Source organism: Oncorhynchus gorbuscha, linkage group LG01 (genome assembly GCF_021184085.1).
Source record: "Oncorhynchus gorbuscha isolate QuinsamMale2020 ecotype Even-year linkage group LG01, OgorEven_v1.0, whole genome shotgun sequence".
Taxonomy (NCBI): domain Eukaryota; kingdom Metazoa; phylum Chordata; class Actinopteri; order Salmoniformes; family Salmonidae; genus Oncorhynchus; species Oncorhynchus gorbuscha.
Window position 1 is genome coordinate 25993224 of NC_060173.1, and position 21053 is coordinate 26014276.

The 21053-nt window shown below is 41.3% G+C and overlaps 3 protein-coding genes across 7 annotated transcripts; 2 read left to right on the forward strand and 1 right to left on the reverse strand.

Annotated features, from left to right (window-relative positions):
* The first annotated feature begins 4208 nt into the window (after positions 1–4208).
* On the forward strand, positions 4209–6491 carry LOC124002766 (zinc finger protein with KRAB and SCAN domains 8-like). The gene is made up of 2 exons (XM_046310529.1): positions 4209–4476; positions 5081–6491. The coding sequence occupies exons 1-2, from the start codon at positions 4302–4304 to the stop codon at positions 6094–6096; spliced, it is 1191 nt and encodes a 396-aa protein (XP_046166485.1). The 5' UTR covers positions 4209–4301; the 3' UTR covers positions 6097–6491.
* A 7849-nt stretch (positions 6492–14340) lies between these two features.
* On the forward strand, positions 14341–17746 carry LOC124035576 (RCC1 domain-containing protein 1-like). Of its 2 annotated transcripts, none has more exons than XM_046349072.1 (8): positions 14341–14655; positions 15551–15760; positions 15948–16113; positions 16308–16429; positions 16539–16637; positions 16844–16987; positions 17061–17090; positions 17287–17746. In XM_046349072.1, the coding sequence occupies exons 1-8, from the start codon at positions 14430–14432 to the stop codon at positions 17460–17462; spliced, it is 1173 nt and encodes a 390-aa protein (XP_046205028.1). In that variant the 5' UTR covers positions 14341–14429; the 3' UTR covers positions 17463–17746. The 2 variants fall into 2 exon arrangements, with proteins under 2 accessions (XP_046205028.1, XP_046205038.1); XM_046349082.1 differs by having other exon boundaries at positions 16308–16375.
* LOC124035588 (calcium and integrin-binding protein 1-like) lies at positions 15187–20108 on the reverse strand. 4 transcript variants are annotated; one of them, XR_006838776.1, is made up of 5 exons: positions 19584–20108; positions 19316–19469; positions 19148–19198; positions 18844–18932; positions 15187–18755 (listed from the first exon to the last, which is right to left on the reverse strand). XR_006838776.1 is itself a non-coding variant. In XM_046349100.1 (4 exons), the coding sequence occupies exons 2-4, from the start codon at positions 19614–19616 to the stop codon at positions 19020–19022; spliced, it is 366 nt and encodes a 121-aa protein (XP_046205056.1). In that variant the 5' UTR covers positions 19617–19677; positions 19781–20108; the 3' UTR covers positions 18940–19019. The 4 variants fall into 4 exon arrangements, 2 of the variants coding, with proteins under 2 accessions (XP_046205056.1, XP_046205050.1); XR_006838777.1 differs by lacking the exon at positions 19148–19198; XM_046349100.1 differs by lacking the exons at positions 15187–18755; positions 18844–18932 and having other exon boundaries at positions 18940–19198; positions 19584–19677; positions 19781–20108.
* Between the last annotated feature and the right edge of the window lie 945 nt (positions 20109–21053).

Below are 21053 nucleotides of genomic sequence, written 5' to 3' on the forward strand. Positions count from 1 at the left end.
ACGGATGAAACAAAGGCTACAAAGCAGCTGTTATGTCACACCCTGACCTTAGTATTCTGTTTTCCTTGTTATTTTGGTTAGGTCAGGGTGTGACATGGGTGATGTATGTGTTTTTATATACTGTCTAGGGGTTTTGTATGTTCATGGGGCTGTCTCCTTTCTAGGTATATTGTATGTCTATGGTTGCCTAGATTGGTTCTCAATTAGAGGCAGCTGTCTATCGTTGTCTCTGATTGGGAACCATATTTAGGCAGCCATATTCTGTGGGTACTTTGTGGGTGATTGTTTCTGTGTCTGTGTTTGTTTCACCACACGGTACTGTTTCTGTTTTTCCATTCAAATCTACTATGGACACTTACCTCGCTGCATTTTGGTCTGATCCCTGCTACACCTCCTCTTCAGACGAAGAGGAGGAAATCAAATGTGACATGTTAGATATTAGTAACAGTCATATCGCTATCTGACAGATAGCTAACTTAGAAGCTAGAGCTGACCTGGATGTGGTAGCTACTGCTAGCTAGTGTAGCTTATTCATTAACCTCAGACAGAGAGGGGATGAAACATTAGCCAACGTCACATGTCAGTTACAATACTAGCTCAACACTGCGAATAAACACTTTTGTTTTTTTCTGTTAAACAGCTGTTACCTTTCCAGCTACATCAATCAACTAAAGAGTAGCCAGTTTCTGCTCTGCTTCCTTTTACACCTCGGTGAAAGAGCGCAACACATACACACTATGTTTAGCTCTCCCGTACTGGTCCAGCCAGCTTCCAGAAGTTTTACCTTCACACAGCCTATCAACCCTCTCTGTGGTGTCCGCATGGTCTTAAATCCAGCCTCCTGAACACTCCCAACAGTCTACCTGACCGCATTGTCCTGAAGCACCCGCATTGTCCTGAAGCACACCCTCCGATTTTTGTATCACTTTGAAATGATAAAACTGAGGGGCACAAAAATGCAATTTCAGAATGTGGGGGCGGACTGACCTCCCCATTGCGCCCCTGCATACAAATAACACATTGTTTTAAACAAGTTTTTTACTGCCTAAATAACACATAGTAACATCCGTAACATTCTGATATTAACAAATATGTTCGACATCACATTCATACCTAAAAGGGGGAAAATATAGAAATAAAGCACACGGAGATGTGGCTTCTGCTTCAAGTCACTTGTAATGTGTGAGCTCCCTATACAGGGTTGCCAGGTCTATAGTTTTTTTTACACAATGATGACTCAAAACCCACCCAAATCCTGAAATCTAGCCAATTGTTCCCGCCCACATCAAGAGAGGATTTGCCACATTTATACAGTAAACAACTTTCCCATAATGTTATGGAAACAATTAAGAAGGAATTCGACATAACTTGTAACTAGGTTAGAAGCAAAATTCGGTTTTCATCAAAATAATATTTGTGAACTATGACATGATGTAATAAACTAATTTGAATATGTATTAAACTCGGCAGATAATTTTCGATCAATGGATGTTTATGTAACTCGTTTGACTGCTATGATTAAGCAGTAAGGCACAAGGTGGTATGGTATATGGCCATACATATACACACATGGCCATATGTGCAAATTATAGATAAATCAGACAGGAGAGTTTGAGTGATTCTAATGTTAGGCTATTTTCTGGGAAGACCACAAATAGTTATAAATGGCCCATTTGTGAGATTGACTTGTCATTTCAATAGGCATAGGATACAGAATAAAATCTGGGTTTATGATTGTAATTCAACTTTGCCACGGTTTGCTTAGATACACTACATGGTCAAAATCATGGGCATTAATATGGAGTTGGTCCCCTCTTTGCTGCCATCACAGCCTCCACTGTTCTGGGAAGGCTTTCCACTAGATGTTGGAACATTGCTGCAGTGACTTGCTTCCATTCAGCCAGAAGGGAATTAGTGAGGTCGGGCACTGACTTTGGGCGATTAGACCTGGCTCGCAGTCGGTGTTCCAATTCATCCCAAAGGTGTTTGATGGGGTTGAGGTTAGGGCTCTGTGCAGGTCAGTCAAGATCCTCCCCACTGATCTCGACAAACTATTTCTGTATGTGCCTCACTTTGTGCATGGGGACATTGTCATGCTGAAACAGGAAAGGGCCTTACCCAAACCTTTGCCACAAAGTTGGAAGCACAGAATCGTCTAGAATGTCATTGTACACTGTAGCGTCAACATTTCCCTTCATCGGAACTAAGGGGCCTAGCCCGAACCATGAAAAACAGCCCCAGACCATTATTTATTCTTCACCAAACTTTACAGTTGGCACTATGCATTTGGGTAGGTAGCGTTGTCCTGGCATCCACAAAACCCAGATTCGTCCGTTGGACTGCCAGATGGTGAAGCATGATTCATCACTCCAGAGAACAAATTTCCACTGCTCCAGAGTCCATTGGCAGTGAGCTTTACACCACTCCAGCCGATGCTTGGCATTGTGCATGGTGATCTTAGACTTGTGTACGGCTGCTCGGCCCTGGAAACCCATTTCATGAAGCTCCCTACGAATAGTTCTTGTGCTGACGTTACTTCCATAGGAAGTTTGGAACTTGGTAGTGAGTGTTGCAACCGAGGACAGATGATTTTCACGCACTTCAGCACTTGGCGGTCCTGTTCTTTTAACTTGTGTGGACTACCACTTCGCTGCTAAGCCATTGTTGATCCTAGACGTTTTCATGTCACAATAACAGCACTTACAGTTGACCGGGGCAGCTCTAGCAGGGCAGAAACTTGACCAACTGACTTGTTGGAAAGGTGGCATCCTATGACGGTGCCATGTTGAAAGTCACTGAGCTCCTCCGTACATTCTACTGCCAATGTTTGTCTATGGAGATTGCATGGCTATGTGCTCAATTTTATACATCGGTCAGAAACGTGTGTGGTTGAAATAGCCGAATCCACTAATGTTAAGGTTTGTCCACACACTTTTGGCCATGTAGTGAAAATGCACATAGCCTATAGCTCCTTATTGGCCAACATCTTATTTCAGATAGTCTTCAGTAGCCTAGAGAAAAGGTAGGCAAGATGTAAACTGAACGATTTAGCAGATTGCTTTGTTCAAATTAACAGACTCATTTATTTGGCCATTAATAATTGCATAATAACATAATGCTACAACAACAATACACTGAAGTTATAGGTTATTTATTAAATCAGTTTGCCAGCTCCATGAAGGCTACACAAGTGGCACAAATTGATTTGCAATGACTCCAGTGATATAGTCATTTCAACACATTTACTGTATCAAATCGTAGCCTACAGTTGCCTACAATGGCATATAAATGAATAGGCTACTTGATGGCCAACAGATGTATGTAACATTCTCCACATTTAAGGTCAGTTTCATTGAGAACTTTTCCCCATAACAGAAGCATGCGAGTGAATTCCATAACTTCCATTTCAAATTTACACTCAAGCATAATGACAAGTTAAATAGCCTACCTACCACTTGTAAAAAAATTCACGACCTGCTTGTGTGCTACTCTGTCTCCTCTCACTCTCGTGGACTAAGCTGCACACACACCTCCGGCCCCACCCACCAATCAATAACTCAGCAACAGCACTGCCTGGTAGTCAGCAGTAGCATGTCACAGTGAAATAAAAATGTTTTAAAGAGAAATGCCATGGCGATCGCTGTGTAACTTAGAAGTAGCCCAAAAAACCTGCAACCCACGACCAATAGTATTAGGCCAATTTACAGTATAAAATAAATTACAAATATGTCAACCCTGCCCCTATAGGAATTCAGAGGTATAACCAATCAAACCTAGATCATAAAAAAATTGTAACTTTTATTTAACGAGGCAAGTCAGTTTAAGAACAAATTCTTATTTACAATGACGGCCTACCCCGGACGATGTTGGGCCAATTGTGCGCCGCCCTATGGGACTCCCAATCACGGCCGGATGTGATATAGCCTGGATCAGACATCAGTAGAGTACACATATCGAAAAAATGTATAGTATGTTACTTACTCCTATACATTATGATTCTGTATTATTATTAAGACACTTTTAATTAAAGTATCCACATCTCACCTGAGGTTAAAATATAGGATTAATATATAATGTACAGATAGATATGTGATTCGTGATATTTCAGACAATATAGGATATGTCATGGGGTACATTTTGTATTGGAAAAGATTTCCATAAACTGAACCGATCTTCTCGTACTCCACTCCAGCAGGAGGTGATAAATCAAAATGTGTTACCTCCTTCCAGATGAGGTTGCCCGCGGAAACGGACAGAATCCAGGAACTAGCTACTTCGGAAGCTACTAAACGTAATCTAAAATGTCTAAAATACAGCTGTTAAGAGTGTTTCTCAATGAGCGATTAAGAACTGCTGCTGAGGAGATATTATGGGCAGTTGAAAAAACGATAGCAGAAGAAGTTTCCCGTTCAAATGAGGAAAATGACCGTCTCCAGAGGCAGCTTGAAATCGCTCTCATCAAGCTAAACAGAGCAGGTTTGTGATTACGTTTGTCTATTCAACCGGTATTGTATGAAAGTGGATAGAAAATATCACATCAGCTTTTACAGGTACATAGTTATGTCTGAATAGTCATAGAGCTCGCCAGCTTGTAGTCCTAAAAACCGGAAATGAGTTATCAGGTTCGTTCAGCCGTTCCTATGAAGGGAAAGAATGCAGTTCGGTAGGGTCTGATGCTTCTTAAAGAATGGGTTTTTAGGATAAACTATGAAAATGAGGTCTGAGGTTAACACAGGCTTAGGAGTACGTTTTGTTCTATGAGATGATCAGTCAGTTAACATAACCTTTATGAATTAAGAAGCCTTTATGTGCTTGTTTTGATGACATACATGCTTCACAAAAAGTAACGTTAGCTGATGATGATCTCATAGAACAGTAAGATCTGAGCCTTTGCTTACCACAGACCACACTTTCTGTGTTTATCCATAAACCCTACAAAAAAAACATTAATTTCACCCATAGGCTTTGGCCAACTAGCAATGGCGGAGTTAATGCCTACAAAAATACACTGTTAATAATTCTCTCTATTGTAGGCTTACATGTTTTCTATATCTCATCCTTCCTTTCTACTTGCTTCTAGACATCCTCCAACAGTCAGTCTCGGAACAGGTTCCCCCTGAGCAGCAGCAGTGTGTGCAGGAGTGGAGCCCCAGTCTCGGACAAGAGGACCCAGAGCCTACACAGATAAAGGAGGAACAGGAGGAACTCAGGACCAGTCAATGGGAAGAACAGCTTCAAGAGCTGGAAGATGATACCAAAGACTCCATATTCACTAATGCCTTTATGGAACCTGACTGTGAAGACCCAACTCGGCACTCATATCTTTATCAAGCCCAGAATGAGGGAAAAGAAGAGAGAGACTCTCTACCCAGCACCTCAACTGCAAATATCAAAGCAGAAACTGGTGGAGAGGACTACAGATTATCAGAACCAACCAGTGATTCTCAGCCTAATTATGCAAGAAATCCATACTGTTCTGCAGCTCAGAGGGAAAACATTGATTGGATGGGAGTCGGAGGGCCTCCGTCAGGTTTTAAACCAGTCAAATCAAAGAAAAGATGGACAGGAAAAAGACAAAGCTCCCATATGAATACTAAGGGTAGAAAATCCACAGAGTCGTCCGATCTGAAATCACCCAGGCAAAGGGATAATGCTCCTTGCCGTTGTAAAGTGTGTGGAAAGTCTTTCCAGTACATGGGTTCGTTAATGAAACATGTGCAAACTCATACAAATGAGAAAGAACATATTTGTGGTGTGTGTGGAAAATGTTTTGAGTCCACAGAAAGTATGAAACATCACATCCAAACTCACATTGCAGATAGGATGTGTTGTCATGTTTGTAGTAAATGCTTCACTAGCAATAGGGATCTGATTGTGCACATGAGAACCCACACAGGGGATAAACCGTATCAATGTTCTGATTGTGGCAAAGAATTCAGCGTTCGCAATAGTCTGAAAAGGCACATGAAGATTCATGCAGGAGGTAAAGGATATAGCTGCAGTCATTGTGACAAGTGTTTCAGCACTAGCTTCCGTCTGACATTTCACATGATGAGGAGTCACAGGGGCGAAATCATACAGGTGTCCTGTATGTAGAAAAACTGTTTTACCCAATAATGTGTAATCAGAAAAGTCACACTGGGGAAAATGTGTATGAGTGCAGTGATTGCAGTAAATATTTCAGTGACAATGGCTGCTTGAATTTCTAAAAAGTCCACACAGACCGCTGTCATATACGTTGCTCACCTAGATCTGTATAGTCCTAATGCTGGAGTAACTCGCCATTGTGTGGCCTTTGAATGAGCCTGGCTCGCAAAAAGAGACAACCTGTGTGTTTTTGGAATTCTATTATAGTGGGAGGAAAGGAAATGAGCTACTAATGGTAATACATCTAAAACATAATAAAAGTACTATGATTTCAAGTATGTTTTATTCCATTGAAATCTGTTGAGCTACTTTTTAATGCCCAATAAATATAAGCACAAAGCATATACTCAGTTTGGACTATATATGTGTAGGGAGTTGAATTTTAGTTAGTGGAATTGTAGCCCAAAATAATTGTGGGCAAACTACATAGTCAACCACCAGGCTCTGTACACATTGACAGTCATTTAAATGGTTATGGACAAATTATAAACTGGGTGGTTCCAGCCCTGAATGCTGATTGGCTGACAGCTGTGGTATATCAGACTGTATACCATGGGTATGACAAATATTTTTCTGCTCTAATTACATTGGTAACCAGTTTAAAATAGCAATAAAGCACCTCGGGGGTTTGTGGTATATGGCCAATATACCACAGCTAATGGCTGTATCCAGGCACTCCCCAATGTTTCGTGCATAAGAACAGCCCTTAGCCGTGGCATATATACCACAGTAACACTTGTTCCAACTATACTGACAATGGTGTTCTCTTCCAGGTAAGCCAGGCTTAAAAGTATTTCTGTAAATGTGCAGTTATTTACTATTCCAACAGAAGGAATTATTGGTCAGGCAGCAGATACCTCTGAATGATGGCCATCGCATCTTTTTCAGTGCTGTGTTCAAAGTCATGTCTGTTCTTGAATGGTAAATGCCCAGCCAGCTCCCACAGAGCCACGTTGAAGGCAGATTCATAATTGGCACCAAAGCAGGACCCCTCCTGGCACACACCCCTCCTGGCACGCACGTCAGATTCTCCAGGTAGGCAGCCTGTAGCTACACTGTTCAAAAATATAAACATAACATGCAATAGTTTATTTTTTTTTACTAAAGTTAGTTCATTTAAGGAAATCAGTCCACTGAAATATATTCAATACGCCTTATTATATGGATTTCACATGACTGGGAATACAGATGTGCATTTGTTGGTCACAGTTACCTTAAAAAAGGTAGGGGTGTGGATAAGAACCAGTCGGTATCTGGTGTGACCACTATTTGCCTCATGCAGTGCGCCACATGACCATCTCATTGAGTTGATCAGGCTGCTGATTATGGCCTTTGGAATGTTGTCCCACTTCTCTTCAATGGCTGTGTGAAGTCGCTGGATATTGGTGGGAACAGGAACACGCTGTTGTACATGTCAATCCAGAGCATCCCAAACATGCTCAATGTGTGACATGTCTGGTGAGTATGCAGGCCATGGAAGAACTGGGACAATTTCAGCTTGCAGGAATTGTGTGCAGATCCTTGCGACATGAGGCCTTGCGACATGAGGGTTTTAGCATTATCATGCTAAAACATGAGGTGATGGTGGCAAATGAATGGCACGACAATGGGCCTCAGGACCTTTGTCCCATAGCTTATGCCATACCATAACTCCATACATAGCCTACATTGACTCATTTAGCCTACTTGTGGAACAGTGCATACAGTGCAACATGACATAGATGCATAATACACACTATCAAGGCCGACGTCAATGTAAAATAACCGGGGCATAAAACAACTGACTTCGACTTTATCTCAGATAAATCCTACACATAAATTGAAATAAAATGCATACGTCGAAGAAATGACTTAGGCTTTACAATCAACCAGGACGCATAAATGAAGAATGAAGAAAAATCTACACATTAAGGCTGCGCCCGTGATTCAGCACCGCCTTGGTACAGCTAGGCATAGTGGAGCTCTATGGGGTGGCTAAATGGACAGTGTCTCTGTCTAGTAGCCAGCTAGAATTAGGCTAATCAGTTGAGTAGCCTACAATACTTATATGAAAATCAAAACTGGCATGCAGATCTTTAGACATTTTTGGATGGTACGGTATACTATGCCAGTGTTATTGTCTTGTCCGTTTCCCACCAAAATTGTTGCTCTGCATTCAGAGCTGTTGCTTATATTGTGTGAGTCCAGTTCATTTCTGTGTTTGCTGGTCTGCATTATTTGCCAGGGAAGGGAAACATTCTGCAAATACTGAAGCATTGCATCAACAAGGTATTTCTGAGCATATTGAAACATTGTATCAACGATTGAGGCTTCTCAGAGAATATTTCATGGGGCGGGGGGGCACTGACTACCAATACTGGATTGTTAACCACATAAGGATACATTATTTATTGATAATTGCTGTCCAATTAACCTCTTAAACAACGATTGTAAGATACTAGCTTCCATTCCAGTAAAACGCTTAAAATATGGTCTTTGTAGTTTGATTAATGAGTGCCAATCTGGATTTTTGAAAGGGCATCATATTTCAAACAATTGGGTAATCAGGCTGGTCTTTGACTTGATGGAATATAGTGATTTATTAGATGACAATCCTGCTATTACATTTTTTTTCTTTCAAAAAGGCTTTTAACACTGTTATTTGTGAGTTTATTTTAGATACATTGCACAATTTGTTTTTACCACTCTCAACAAATTAATATCCAATTTAATTTGGAAGAATACGCCACACAAGATCAGGAAGGATGTCCTTACCAACAAGATTTGTGATGGTGGTCTTAATGTTTTAGATTTTATGCTGTTTAACCAGACTACAAAAGTCAACTGGATTAAGAAGTGTCTCAAAAAAACGTAGTCTTTGGAATATAATATCACATTTTATTTTCCAGAAAATTGTGGGTCTTGATTTTTTACTCCAATGCCCTAATGCTCTGGGTAATATTTCTGTTAAATTAGCAACATTTCATAAATAAGCTCTATTGTGCTGGTCCTTGTTATACAAGCACAACTTCTCTCCACACAAATATTTTTTTTGGAATAACAGTGATTTTAGATATAGAAATAAAACCTTATTTTTTTCATATATTTGTGGTTAATCAACTTATAAATGATCATGGTAGTCTTTATATCTACAATTAATTATTATCCAAATATAACTTTGTTATGTTGTGTAAGGAATATTACATTTTAATGAAAGCTATTCCCAATGGAATCCTTCCTTACTTTACTGAAGGATCGATCAAGCTTTTCATTACAGTGATAGTGTAGAAATTAATGGCATCAATATATTAGATAAGAAATGTAACAACAATTTAGTCTGAGAAATGTCGTGGTAAATTCCTGTATTACTAAATGAAGAGAGTTTACAAACCACACACCAGTCAGAGTTATACTTAAACTTAATCTTTAATTATATGGGGTGGCAGGGTAGCCTAGTGGTTAGGGCGTTGGACTAGTAACCGGAATGTTGCAAGTTCAAATCCCCAAGCTGACAAGGTACAAATCTGTCATTCTGCCCACTGTTCCTAGGCCATCATTGAAAATAAGAATGTGTTCTTAACTGACTTGCCTAGTTAAATAAAGGTAAAATAAAAATATGAGCTTCACCTTCACCCTTTGACTCTCAGATCAATTCAGTGTCTATAAATGAATTCTGAGTGTGTCTATAAGAGAATAGATCTTTTATAGCCAAGATACACCCCTCTCAACTTACATGATGAACCACAGATCTTAGGAACAGTTCACAAAGAAAGACTTTTACTTGAGAGAGAAGGTACAATAGGTACAATCCCATAGCCAGATTTACATTTACATTTACATTTAAGTCATTTAGCAGACGCTCTTATCCAGAGCGACTTACAAATTGGTGCATTCACCTTATGACATCCAGTGGGACAGTCACTTAACAATAGTGCATCTAAAACTTAGGGGGGGGTGGGGTGAGAGGGATTACTTAACCTATCCTAGGTATTCCTTAAAGAGGTGGGGTTTCAGGTGTCTCCGGAAGGTGGTGATTGACTCCGCTGTCCTGGCGTCGTGAGGGAGTTTGTTCCACCATTGGGGGGGCCAGGGCAGCGAACAGTTTTGACTGGGCTGAGCGGGAGCTGTACTTCCTCAGTGGTAGGGAGGCGAGCAGGCCAGAGGTGGATGAACGCAGTGCCCTTGTTTGGGTGTAGGGCCTGATCAGAGCCTGGAGGTACTGAGGTGCCGTTCCCCTCACAGCTCCGTAGGCAAGCACCATGGTCTTGTAGCGGATGCGAGCTTCAACTGGAAGCCAGTGGAGAGAACGGAGGAGCGGGGTGACGTGAGAGAACTTGGGAAGGTTGAACACCAGACGGGCTGCGGCGTTCTGGATGAGTTGAAGGGGTTTAATGGCACAGGCAGGGAGCCCAGCCAACAGCGAGTTGCAGTAATCCAGACGGGAGATGACAAGTGCCTGGATTAGGACCTGCGCCGCTTCCTGTGTGAGGCAGGGTCGTACTCTGCGGATGTTGTAGAGCATGAACCTACAGGAACGGGCCACCGCCTTGATGTTAGTTGAGAACGACAGGGTGTTGTCCAGGATCACGCCAAGGTTCTTGGCGCTCTGGGAGGAGGACACAATGGAGTTGTCAACCGTGATGGCGAGATCATGGAACGGGCAGTCCTTCCCCGGGAGGAAGAGCAGCTCCGTCTTGCCGAGGTTCAGCTTGAGGTGGTGATCCGTCATCCACACTGATATGTCTGCCAGACATGCAGAGATGCGATTTGCCACCTGGTCATCAGAAGGGGGAAAGGAGAAGATTAATTGTGTGTCGTCTGCATAGCAATGATAAGAGAGACCATGTGAGGTTATGACAGAGCCAAGTGACTTGGTGTATAGCGAGAATAGGAGAGGGCCAAGAACAGAGCCCTGGGGGACACCAGTGGTGAGAGCGCGTGGTGAGGAGACAGATTCTCGCCACGCCACCTGGTAGGAGCGACCTGTCAGGTAGGACGCAATCCAAGCGTGGGCCGCGCCGGAGATGCCCAACTCGGAGAGGGTGGAGAGGAGGATCTGATGGTTCACAGTATCGAAGGCAGCCGATAGATCTAGAAGGATGAGAGCAGAGGAGAGAGAGTTAGCTTTAGCAGTGCGGAGCGCCTCCGTGATACAGAGGAGAGCAGTCTCAGTTGAATGACTAGTCTTGAAACCTGACTGATTTGGATCAAGAAGGTCATTCAGAGAGAGATAGCGGGAGAGCTGGCCAAGGACAGCACGTTCAAGAGTTTTGGAGAGAAAAGAAAGAAGGGATACTGGTCTGTAATTGTTGACATCGGAGGGATCGAGTGTAGGTTTTTTCAGAAGGGGTGCAACTAGCATTAGCTATAAATTATCGTTCAGTTTGGTCTCTAAGACAAGCTTTAATCTCGTTTTTGGTACTTCATAGTACCAAAACATTACCTCATCCATGGCATATATCAATTGTCAACTCTAGATACTCCCATCTCCAATACACCCCGTCTTCTCCCCAATCCTAGACAAGCTCACTGAGGGGAGTAACTTGTGCACAGACATTGTGGAGCCAAGAGATAATTGGTTCCCCCTTAATCATCCCTTCACATGGTTTAACAGATACATTCACATATGAAGACAAGCCTGACCTCTCCCCTCTCTGGGCCCCAAGTGACTGAGCCCTAGCTGAGAAGGGAAAAGTGCAACTGCCAACAGTATAGTCCAAAAGGAGACATTCTAATGATAAGTATCTCACAAGCATATTATGAAAGTAAATAAAACATCTTATTTATCTATGTTACCCAACTAATTCTGATTCATCCCCAACATAAATTATTAACAGGAAGTTTACCTCTGCTGCAATTTTTCAATGGACATCTTCAATTGATGTGACACAGCAGCGTGTGGGGACTAATCCACAAAAATATAGTACCAGTTAAATGTTTTTTACACACCTACTCATTAAAGGGGTTCTTTATTTGTAGAATAATAGTGAAAAACACATATGAATCATGTAGTAACCAAAAAAGTGTTAAACAAATCAAAATAAATTGTATTTAAGATTCTTCAAAGTAGCCACAATTTGCCTTGATGACAGCTTTGCCCACTCTTGGCATTGTCTCAACCAGCTTCATGAGGAATGCTTTTCCAACAATCTTGAAGGAGGTCCAACATATGCTGAGCACATGTTGGATGCTTTTCCTTCACTCTGTGGTCCAATTCATCCCAACCATCTCAATTGGGTTGAGGTTCGGTGATTGTGGAGGCCAGGTCATCTGATGCAGCAATCCATCTTGGTCAAATAGCCCTTACACAGCCTGGAGGTGGGTTGGATCATTGTACTTCTTTGGTTACTACATGATTTCATGTGTGTTATTTCAGTTTTGATGTCTTCACTATTATTATACAATGTATATGTGTGTCTAAACTTTTGACTGGTACTGTATCTATTTTTTTATTTGTATGTTTAGCTCACATCATTTAAAAGTATGCATTAAGGTGTCTTTAATATAATAAATGTGTCAAAAACGAATGTAGACATTAATAAATGCATTTATATAGCTTCCAAAATATATATATATATTTTACAATTGAGGAGTACCAAGTTGGCGGTAGCTTCAATACAACGCCCCCTGTCAGTCATCCAAGGTTTATACTTATTATTGGTTGACACATCTTGCTTTGAAATGAATTTCCATCACTGGAGGTTGGTGGCACCTTATTTGGGGAGGATGGGCCCGTAGTAATGGCAGAAACATAATAAGTGGAATGGTATCAAAGAGGTTTCCATGTGTTTGATGTAATTCCATTCACTCAGTTCCAGACATTACTATGAGCATCCTCCCCTCAGCAGCCTCCTGTGATTTCCATAATCCAGAAATTGCACATAAATATTTAAGGCTAGATGCAGTCTTTGGTGATGAAATTATTTAGATACAATGGATCAGCTTTTAATGAAATCACTCAGATGTATTAACATTGCAAGTTTTTCTGCCAGACAGCCTTCCAAAGTCTTGGTGTTTTTGGTTTACAAACAATAACTGAGACATTGGAAATCTAGTGGAAATAGGAAAGGGAAGAAAAAATGATCCATATTATAAGAAGGTTCAAGTCAATAATTTCTGTTTCTCTGTGCATTATAGAACAACATAAATAATATGTTGGAAACATTAAACACTTGTAGAAATTGTCAGGGAATGCAAAGGAAATGCATGATGGGAAAAACGTCAGCAAGATAATATATGTAATTCGTTTCAACTCGTCGGACAACTGCACAGCATGCATTCAATACGCTGATCTGACCTCCCACAATCGAACGGATCAAATTATCTCACACCCATCTCCAGCATCCAGCATCACTCAAACAGAGTGGGCTGTGCACCAGCCCGAATTCTGGAGGTGAAATGGAAGTGAATGAGGGCGAGTTAAGTGAGGTGGAAATTGTGTTGAAGAACTCGAAACATGAGCCTGGCATCAATGGACATGACAAAGAAGAATCTGGTCCAGCAGGAGTGACATTTTTCTAGAAAGGGGATCCTTGCTTTTTAGCGGATCCATTTTTGGTTTCTGGGTGGATGAGAAAGGAGGAGGGTGCATTTGAATCAGTGAAGGTAAACTGTCGTGAACTTGTGATATTTGTTTGTATTTATTATGACCAGAGGGAGTGGACGCTCTATGTCACAATACTTGGGTTAAGATCTGTACTATTGAAAGGAATAATTTAGAGTTAAGTGTGAAGTTAAAGATTCCTGGTGTTTGTGATGCCTGCTGTTTGGTGCAACCCAGACCGGTGGGGAGCGCTGTCAAACAGTCACTGTAATCTACCCTGCCGCACGAGCATGCTTTTGCGGCACAGTCGATAGCACCGGACCTCGGGCTAGAAGTTAGAGGGTTCGAGACCTGCTCCTCATTACAATATATATAAGTATAGCCTAATGGATTTATATTGTAGTCCAGTTGGGGGCGGTAATGCAGCATATTGGATGCCAAAGGGTGAAGTGTACAAAACGTAGTCCACTCTGTTCAAAACAGATTTTTATTTTGGGAACAAAAAATTCAATTGAGATCAACTGTTTAATCGATGAGAATTTGCAGAATGTCAGCCAAAACCCATGTCGTTTCATCTTCTCCCACTGCCGGCCAGTGGGTTTCCTTTCACTACCATATTTGGTAATGACTGGAAACGCAAAGCGGATGCTTCACATTTATACATCCGGTGAAGTATCTGTCTGGTTGTTCTATTTGTAACACTCATCGCAACGTTGTACGGATTGTTTTGTTTACGCTACCGCGAAACGCAGAGTTGCTGATGAATTGGTTTGGATTTGGCTTCAACGGCTTTGGGCAAATACGAACGAATGGAAAAGTGACTGATGGGGAAAGTGCCGGAGATGCCAACGTGACATATCCAATCTCTATTGATATTGTTTGTCGGAATTTGGAAGAGGAGCCTGTCCAAATCTGTCAACATAATAGCAATGTTGATACGCAGATCAGGACAAGTTGGAGTCGAAGAGCAGCTCTGCATTCAAATAGTGAGTAGAGTACTCAACTCGATCATCCCTTACAAAAGGAGATTGCAGTCATGGCTTAGTATAACTGCAGTATGCTGTTTAGCTCCTTTCAGTAAGTAACCACGAGCACAACCGTTCCTTGATTTTAACTGGCGGCTTTATTCTGTAGTTTTAGTCAGAATTATCACCTTCCGTGAGAACTATAAAGTAAATGAAAAATACAGTTAAGCACACTCTTACAACCTTATCTTACGAGTGACTTATTAGCTTGGTATAACTCTGAAGTGCTTACATACATAACAGTTTAACCGGCGTTATAACGGGTTCAGATTAAACTCATGAATAAAGGAAAAAATACCTCATTGGCTGCTTATTACAGAAGGGAAGAAATCAAACTTCACACTTATTATTCCTGGCATGAATTCACACATCATCCTAACATACACTCTTCAACCTTTATGAACTACACCTGATGACATGAAAACTTAGCTAACGCAGCGCAGGATTGCCTTCCCTCCAAAAGTGTGTCGCTACAATAAGGATCCCCGTTACAACAGTATTAGCTACGTAAGTTCCGCTTTTATTATCATTTCCCCCGCACAGCGGACACGTAAACAATTCAAACAAAAGACAACGACATAACCTGTAAGTCTAACTGTCAGTTACATGCTGCCAAATCCTGCGTCCAAAATACCCGTCGACTGCAGTTTCAAAACTGTTATATTTTTTTGTAAGGGCTGCCTTCTCGTGAAAATAACTGGCAGACCGCTCAACCAGAGACCGCAGTGAAAGGTTGATAACTGCATGAACCAGTTTCCTGTGTATCAATTAAGTTGCAATCATGTACCTCAATTCGTAAACCTACATGGACTGTTTCAAAGTTTCCCCTTAACTGTATCATTTGTTTGCATTTCAGGTGATGGAAGGCTGTGTTTGGCAGGTTTTGGAGTAGGGGCCCCCAGTCAGAGAGGATGTGGCGGCTGTGTAGAGGAAAGCCGAGGGTGCCAGGATGCACATATCAGCGAGGGATATCTGGCCCTGTCTTTCGCAGACAGAGTAGAGTGCTGGAACTCTGAGCGAAATGAGAAGAAACCAGGGTGGAGTATGGTGATTCCAGATAATACTGGTATTGATTCATACTGACTGGTGCTGTAGCATAGTTGGTACCACCCACAACCCCTAGAATTAAGTAAATATGGTTATTTCCCCCACTCAGGTCCATGTACAGGTGTGTGGCAAATATATTGAAGCTCTAATCAATAGTTGCATTTCAATAATGTTGTAATCATAATGCATTCTTGTGTGTTTTGTAGGGCCCTCACTAACATTCCCATTGGTTCCAGGAGGGTACATAGCTTCCAACCCTCCCTTTTACCGCCCACTTTCCCCACAACTACAGGCTGTTAGCCTGGCACTAGGCACAGAGCACGCAGTCCTCCTCACTGCATCTGGAGACATCTACACCTGGGGCTCAGGCAGGTGAAGACAACAAATGTCATGTTTCGTAATGGAATTAACAAATCCTGTACAACAGTTTAATCAATAGGCATTTTTTCAGCTCACCTTTCATAGGTTACTGATGACTATTTTGGGTACATCAGACATGGCAGAATGAACGACAGCATAGGATCTGTATTAAATGTTCTGAAAACCTCACTTCCTTGTGTTGGCAGCCATGGGCAGCTGGGACATGGGGACCTGAGCCCGCAGGAGGAGCCCAGAGCAATGGAGGCACTAATGGGTATGTCCATGAGCACTGTGGCCGCTGGGGGTTGGCACTCTGTCTGCACCAGTGGTAAGAGAGACTGACTGGGATGGAACTTACAAAAGAATGATAAAGTAGAGTGATTGCATTGCATTACATTACATTATTCAGTCAATTTGATCACTAGTCTGGTCCACAGCTGGGGGAGACCTGTACGTGTGGGGCTGGAATGAGAGTGGCCAGGTGGGACTGCCATCACGAGCCCTAAGAGGAGAGCAGCAGAAGAGCCAGGACACAGGTCTGCCTGTCTGAAATCTGTGTTATATTTTGGGAGGGCAGACCCACCAGCTCAGCTCGTTTTAAAATTCAGTGTTCATACAGGCAAATGGATGATACTTATAGACCCTCTAATTGGCTGCGTTGCAAAACACCTACATTGAGGTTCTGGACTGGTGTAGCTAGACAACATATAAATATGTTATATCTGAACTGCTGTATGTTTAGGTGGTGCCAGCACATGTAAAGATGAAGAGAGCTACGATGAGGTGTTCATATCAATACAGGCCTTCCCAGCCCTGGTGGATGTTACTCAGTCATGTGAGGTCAGCAAGATCAGCTGTGGGTCGCGTCACACTGCGGCAGTCACAAGTAAGAGCCCTTCACCCAAGCTGCCTCAAACTACTAATTTAGAGACTGAGTATTTTTTCTATTTATTTTACAGGTACAGGTGATCTCTACACTTGGGGCTGGGGTAAGCTTTAAAATATTCTAGTCTACTGGTGCAAGCTTTAAATGTCAAATATTGTAGTCTACGTGGCTTTGAGTAGGCCTGTGTATTGAATAAATAGCCATTATGTGTTTCACCCAGGAATTCATATCAATGAATGGATAGACATGGCCTTTTCTCATATGCACGGCTACAAGCTTCACATTTGCATCCTTTTCAGGTGAATACGGCCAGCTGGGACAGGGGACTGAGAACAGTTCAGACGAGCCAAGAAGGGTAGAGTTTTTCAAGGACCAGGGGCTGCGTGTGGTGGATGTAGTGTGTGGACCATGGAACACTTTTGTTTCTGCTATCAAAGAGGACCCCTCTCTCCATCCTGACACATATCCTACATAGAATGGAAAAACTGCCTGTAGGAGTTGAGCACTAAGGACATTGCACAGATTGATTGACTAGCTGCTTGTTTCAGACAAATAAAGTAAAGTCAGTGACTAAGACTTGATTACTTATATTCTAGCTCTTTATAGATTTGAAAAAGTTTCCGTTAAGAGAGCACTGACATGATGTAGAAATACACTTTCCCAAACCTTTCCCCCCCGGAAAAATTATTCTCTACTTTACGCACACTCTGTGCTACTCTGGCTAATGGAGCTTGTTTAATAAAGTTTGATCAAAGCTGATTCAATGTCTGCAAGATCACAATGATGGTATTCTACAAAACAGAACCGAATATAAAATGACTGTCCGACAACAACAAAAAAATAATCCATGTGGCCACTTGGCAAAAACACAGCCTAAACTATGCTACAGTTTAACATCTGCTCTAAAATTGGCTCACTAGCCCATAATTCGAAACGACAATAACACAAAGACTAAATGCATATCCCATGAAGCTGATGAGATCAAATGGTTGGTATGCAGATCCCTTGCTGCATGGACGTTTAACTGCTAAAAACTTGAATTACCAGAGCTCGCCAGCGTGTAGTCCTAAAACCCAGGAAATTAGTTACCTTTGTTTTTTTTTCAGCCATCCCTGTGAAAAATGAATGGGGAAAGAATAGGGTTTTGGAATAAATGCAGAAAATAAGGTCTGAGGTTAACACAGGCTGAGGAGATCTTATGTTTTGTTATATCAGATAATACCAGTCAGTTAACATGACCTTTATGAATTAAGCCTTTGTGCTATGCTTTTTTTGTTGTTGATTATATGAATTCTTCAAAATTCAAGAAAGTGATGTTAGCTGATGAAGATTCTCAGAACCAAAAAAATCTCTTAAGCCTGTGTTTACCTAAACTTATTTATGGCATTTATCCAAAAACACCATTAATTTCCCCTTAGGCTTTGTCCAATGAACCACTGCGGAGTTGGTGCCTACAAAGACTCCATTATTATCTATCATTCACGATTGACAATGAGATATGTGAAAGGAAAGATACAACACAAATGTATGTGTCAAGTAGAGGTAAAAACATGCGCAGTGCGTGATCCGCACATGCCCAAAAGCTTAGGAACCTTTAGTCTGGGGGGGGGGGGGGGGCACTCTGTATAATTTAAGGCAAAATCTCAAAGTTATTGGTATTACAATGAAAAAAAATAGAAGAGGTCCTCTTAGTATGAATAGAACAGAATCCAAAGCATCCATATCCTGGTGTGTTATTCGTAGACTTCACAGCACAATCTTAAAAGAACTGAAGAAAAATGTGAAATATTAGAGAGGGGGTACATAGTTAAAATGTAGCGATTATGGAGAGATATTCTAATCAGATTTCAACTCACCTGACGAAATCTGGTGACCTGGAGATAACATGTTGGAACTCTGACAGATTTACTGTCCCATCTTTGTCTATATCTGACTCTTCAAGAATCTGTCAAATTGAAAAGTAAATAAGTAGTTGCTTTACCCTTGGATATTGCAGACAGAGACTTAATCATATAAAGCAGATCTGACTATATCATACACAGGTCTTCCTTGAGGTAGGCTCATATTGGGAAGAACCAATAGTGGCCTTAATCTGTAAATGTACATTGCTGACGAGCTGCCTAATCTCTTCAGGTTTAAGCCTTGTGTCTTCAGTCTCACCAGTCAAACAGTTCACCAGCTTCTCCAGGTCCGTGCCATCGTCATCAAAGTCTGAACAGACAAAACAATTCCCATTTTGTTTTTCACCAGCCACCCACACACTGCCAGACATCATGAATACATGACATACCCCATGTGTACCTCATGAATTCCCAACAATTGTATTACCAAAAATGTAGAATGCATAGTGGGACTTGATTTCCAGTGTAGCTGAATCGCTGAAGGCACTCAAGAGATCAAGAAAGTCCTCAAAGGTGAGACTTCCATCTTTCATATCAGATGTTGAGAATACATGGCAGATCCTTTTCCTGAAAGGTTTGGACTAAAGGGTGGGGACAGAACATAAACATTAGGGACCAAAGGAAATCCAACATGTTAAAATTATTTGTAACAACATTCAAGTATTAGTAACGGAGTAGAATTGCAATCTTGTCACCTTGAGTTCTGGCAGTGAAAGGACTTTCTCCATGGGCACACTGGTGAGGTTTCTGTCCTCTTTAGAGAGGAGTTCACTGAATCGCTTGTGTGCCCTACAGAAAGGACGCATCAAACAAACTCAGCTCTGCCTGTATGGATGTTGATTGTTCATCAAGTCCCTTCCGCAATAAATCTAAAATGACAAACCATTCCAACCTAGTTCAAACAATCCATCTTGCAGTACCTCGCGGACCCCATGTTGAATACCCCTGGGCTAGTGCTCTGCTCCTCTGGTTGAGTAGCTAGCTAGTGCTACATCCCACAAAGCTTTGTTGTTCTGAATTGCGCTAACGTTACTAGGCTAAAAGCTTTACCAGAGTAGCCCCCACACTGACACACATATCCAAACGGGCTGACGGTGAAAAAGAAAACAAACCATTCCGTAGCTATGGATAACCGTGCACAGGCATCGTGTAACGGCCATTCTTAATGTAAGAAAGTGCAAGCTTCAATAACTGAAGGCTTGCTGAAAAAAAGATGGCAAGCTTGCTAACTTTACCTGCTAGCTAGCTGACTAACAGGATAAGTTATGGTAACAGACAAAACGTCAACCTGCCATTCTAGCAGCTAACTTTTAAATATTTTTTAAAAATATTTAAAAAAATGTTTTTTTATTAACAACAAATCAATACATAAAGCACATGAGGGAACACAAGCATACATAGATTACAAACAATGGACAATCGAGCTAGGGGGTACAATATCACATTACAATTACACAAGGACCTTAAGGGACATGCATATACTTACAATTCTAACAGCTTTTTTGTTAGTAGAGCATTTAACCGTCTTAAAATACAGTTCAATTTCTTTTTGTAGGATACGAAAATGTGGTTTTCTGTTTGTAAATTTACATTTGTGTATATGAAATTTGGCCAAAAGAATAATGAAATTAATTACATAAAAATGATTCCGCGTATTTCTATTGTATGTAAAGAATCCAAACAGTACATCTCTCCACAATAGTGTAAAATCTTCATAAATGTCTTCAATTATAAACCTACTGATGTCTTGCCACAGTTTTCTTACATGCATACAATGCCAAAAAAGATGCACAACTGTTTCTGGGTGGTCATTACAAAAGGAGCAATTTGAGTTGATGTTTTCCTTAAACTTCTTCATATAGTGGTTGGCAGGATAATATTTATGAATAATTTTAAAGGAAACTTCCTTAATTTTGTTAACAAGTAGGTATGTTTGTGGCAACATCCAAACTTTTTCCCAACAGATATTATCAATAAATCCATTCCAATAAGGCATGACATAAGGTATAGATACAACATCCTGCTGAAACAAGGATCGTATCGCTCTGTTGTTGAATGGACCAAAAGAGAAACAAAATCTTTCCTACTGATGAGTCAACAGGGTCAATAGAAGGTAGGCTCTGAGGGTCAGGTCTTGACATGTTCCTGAATAACATAGCAACACC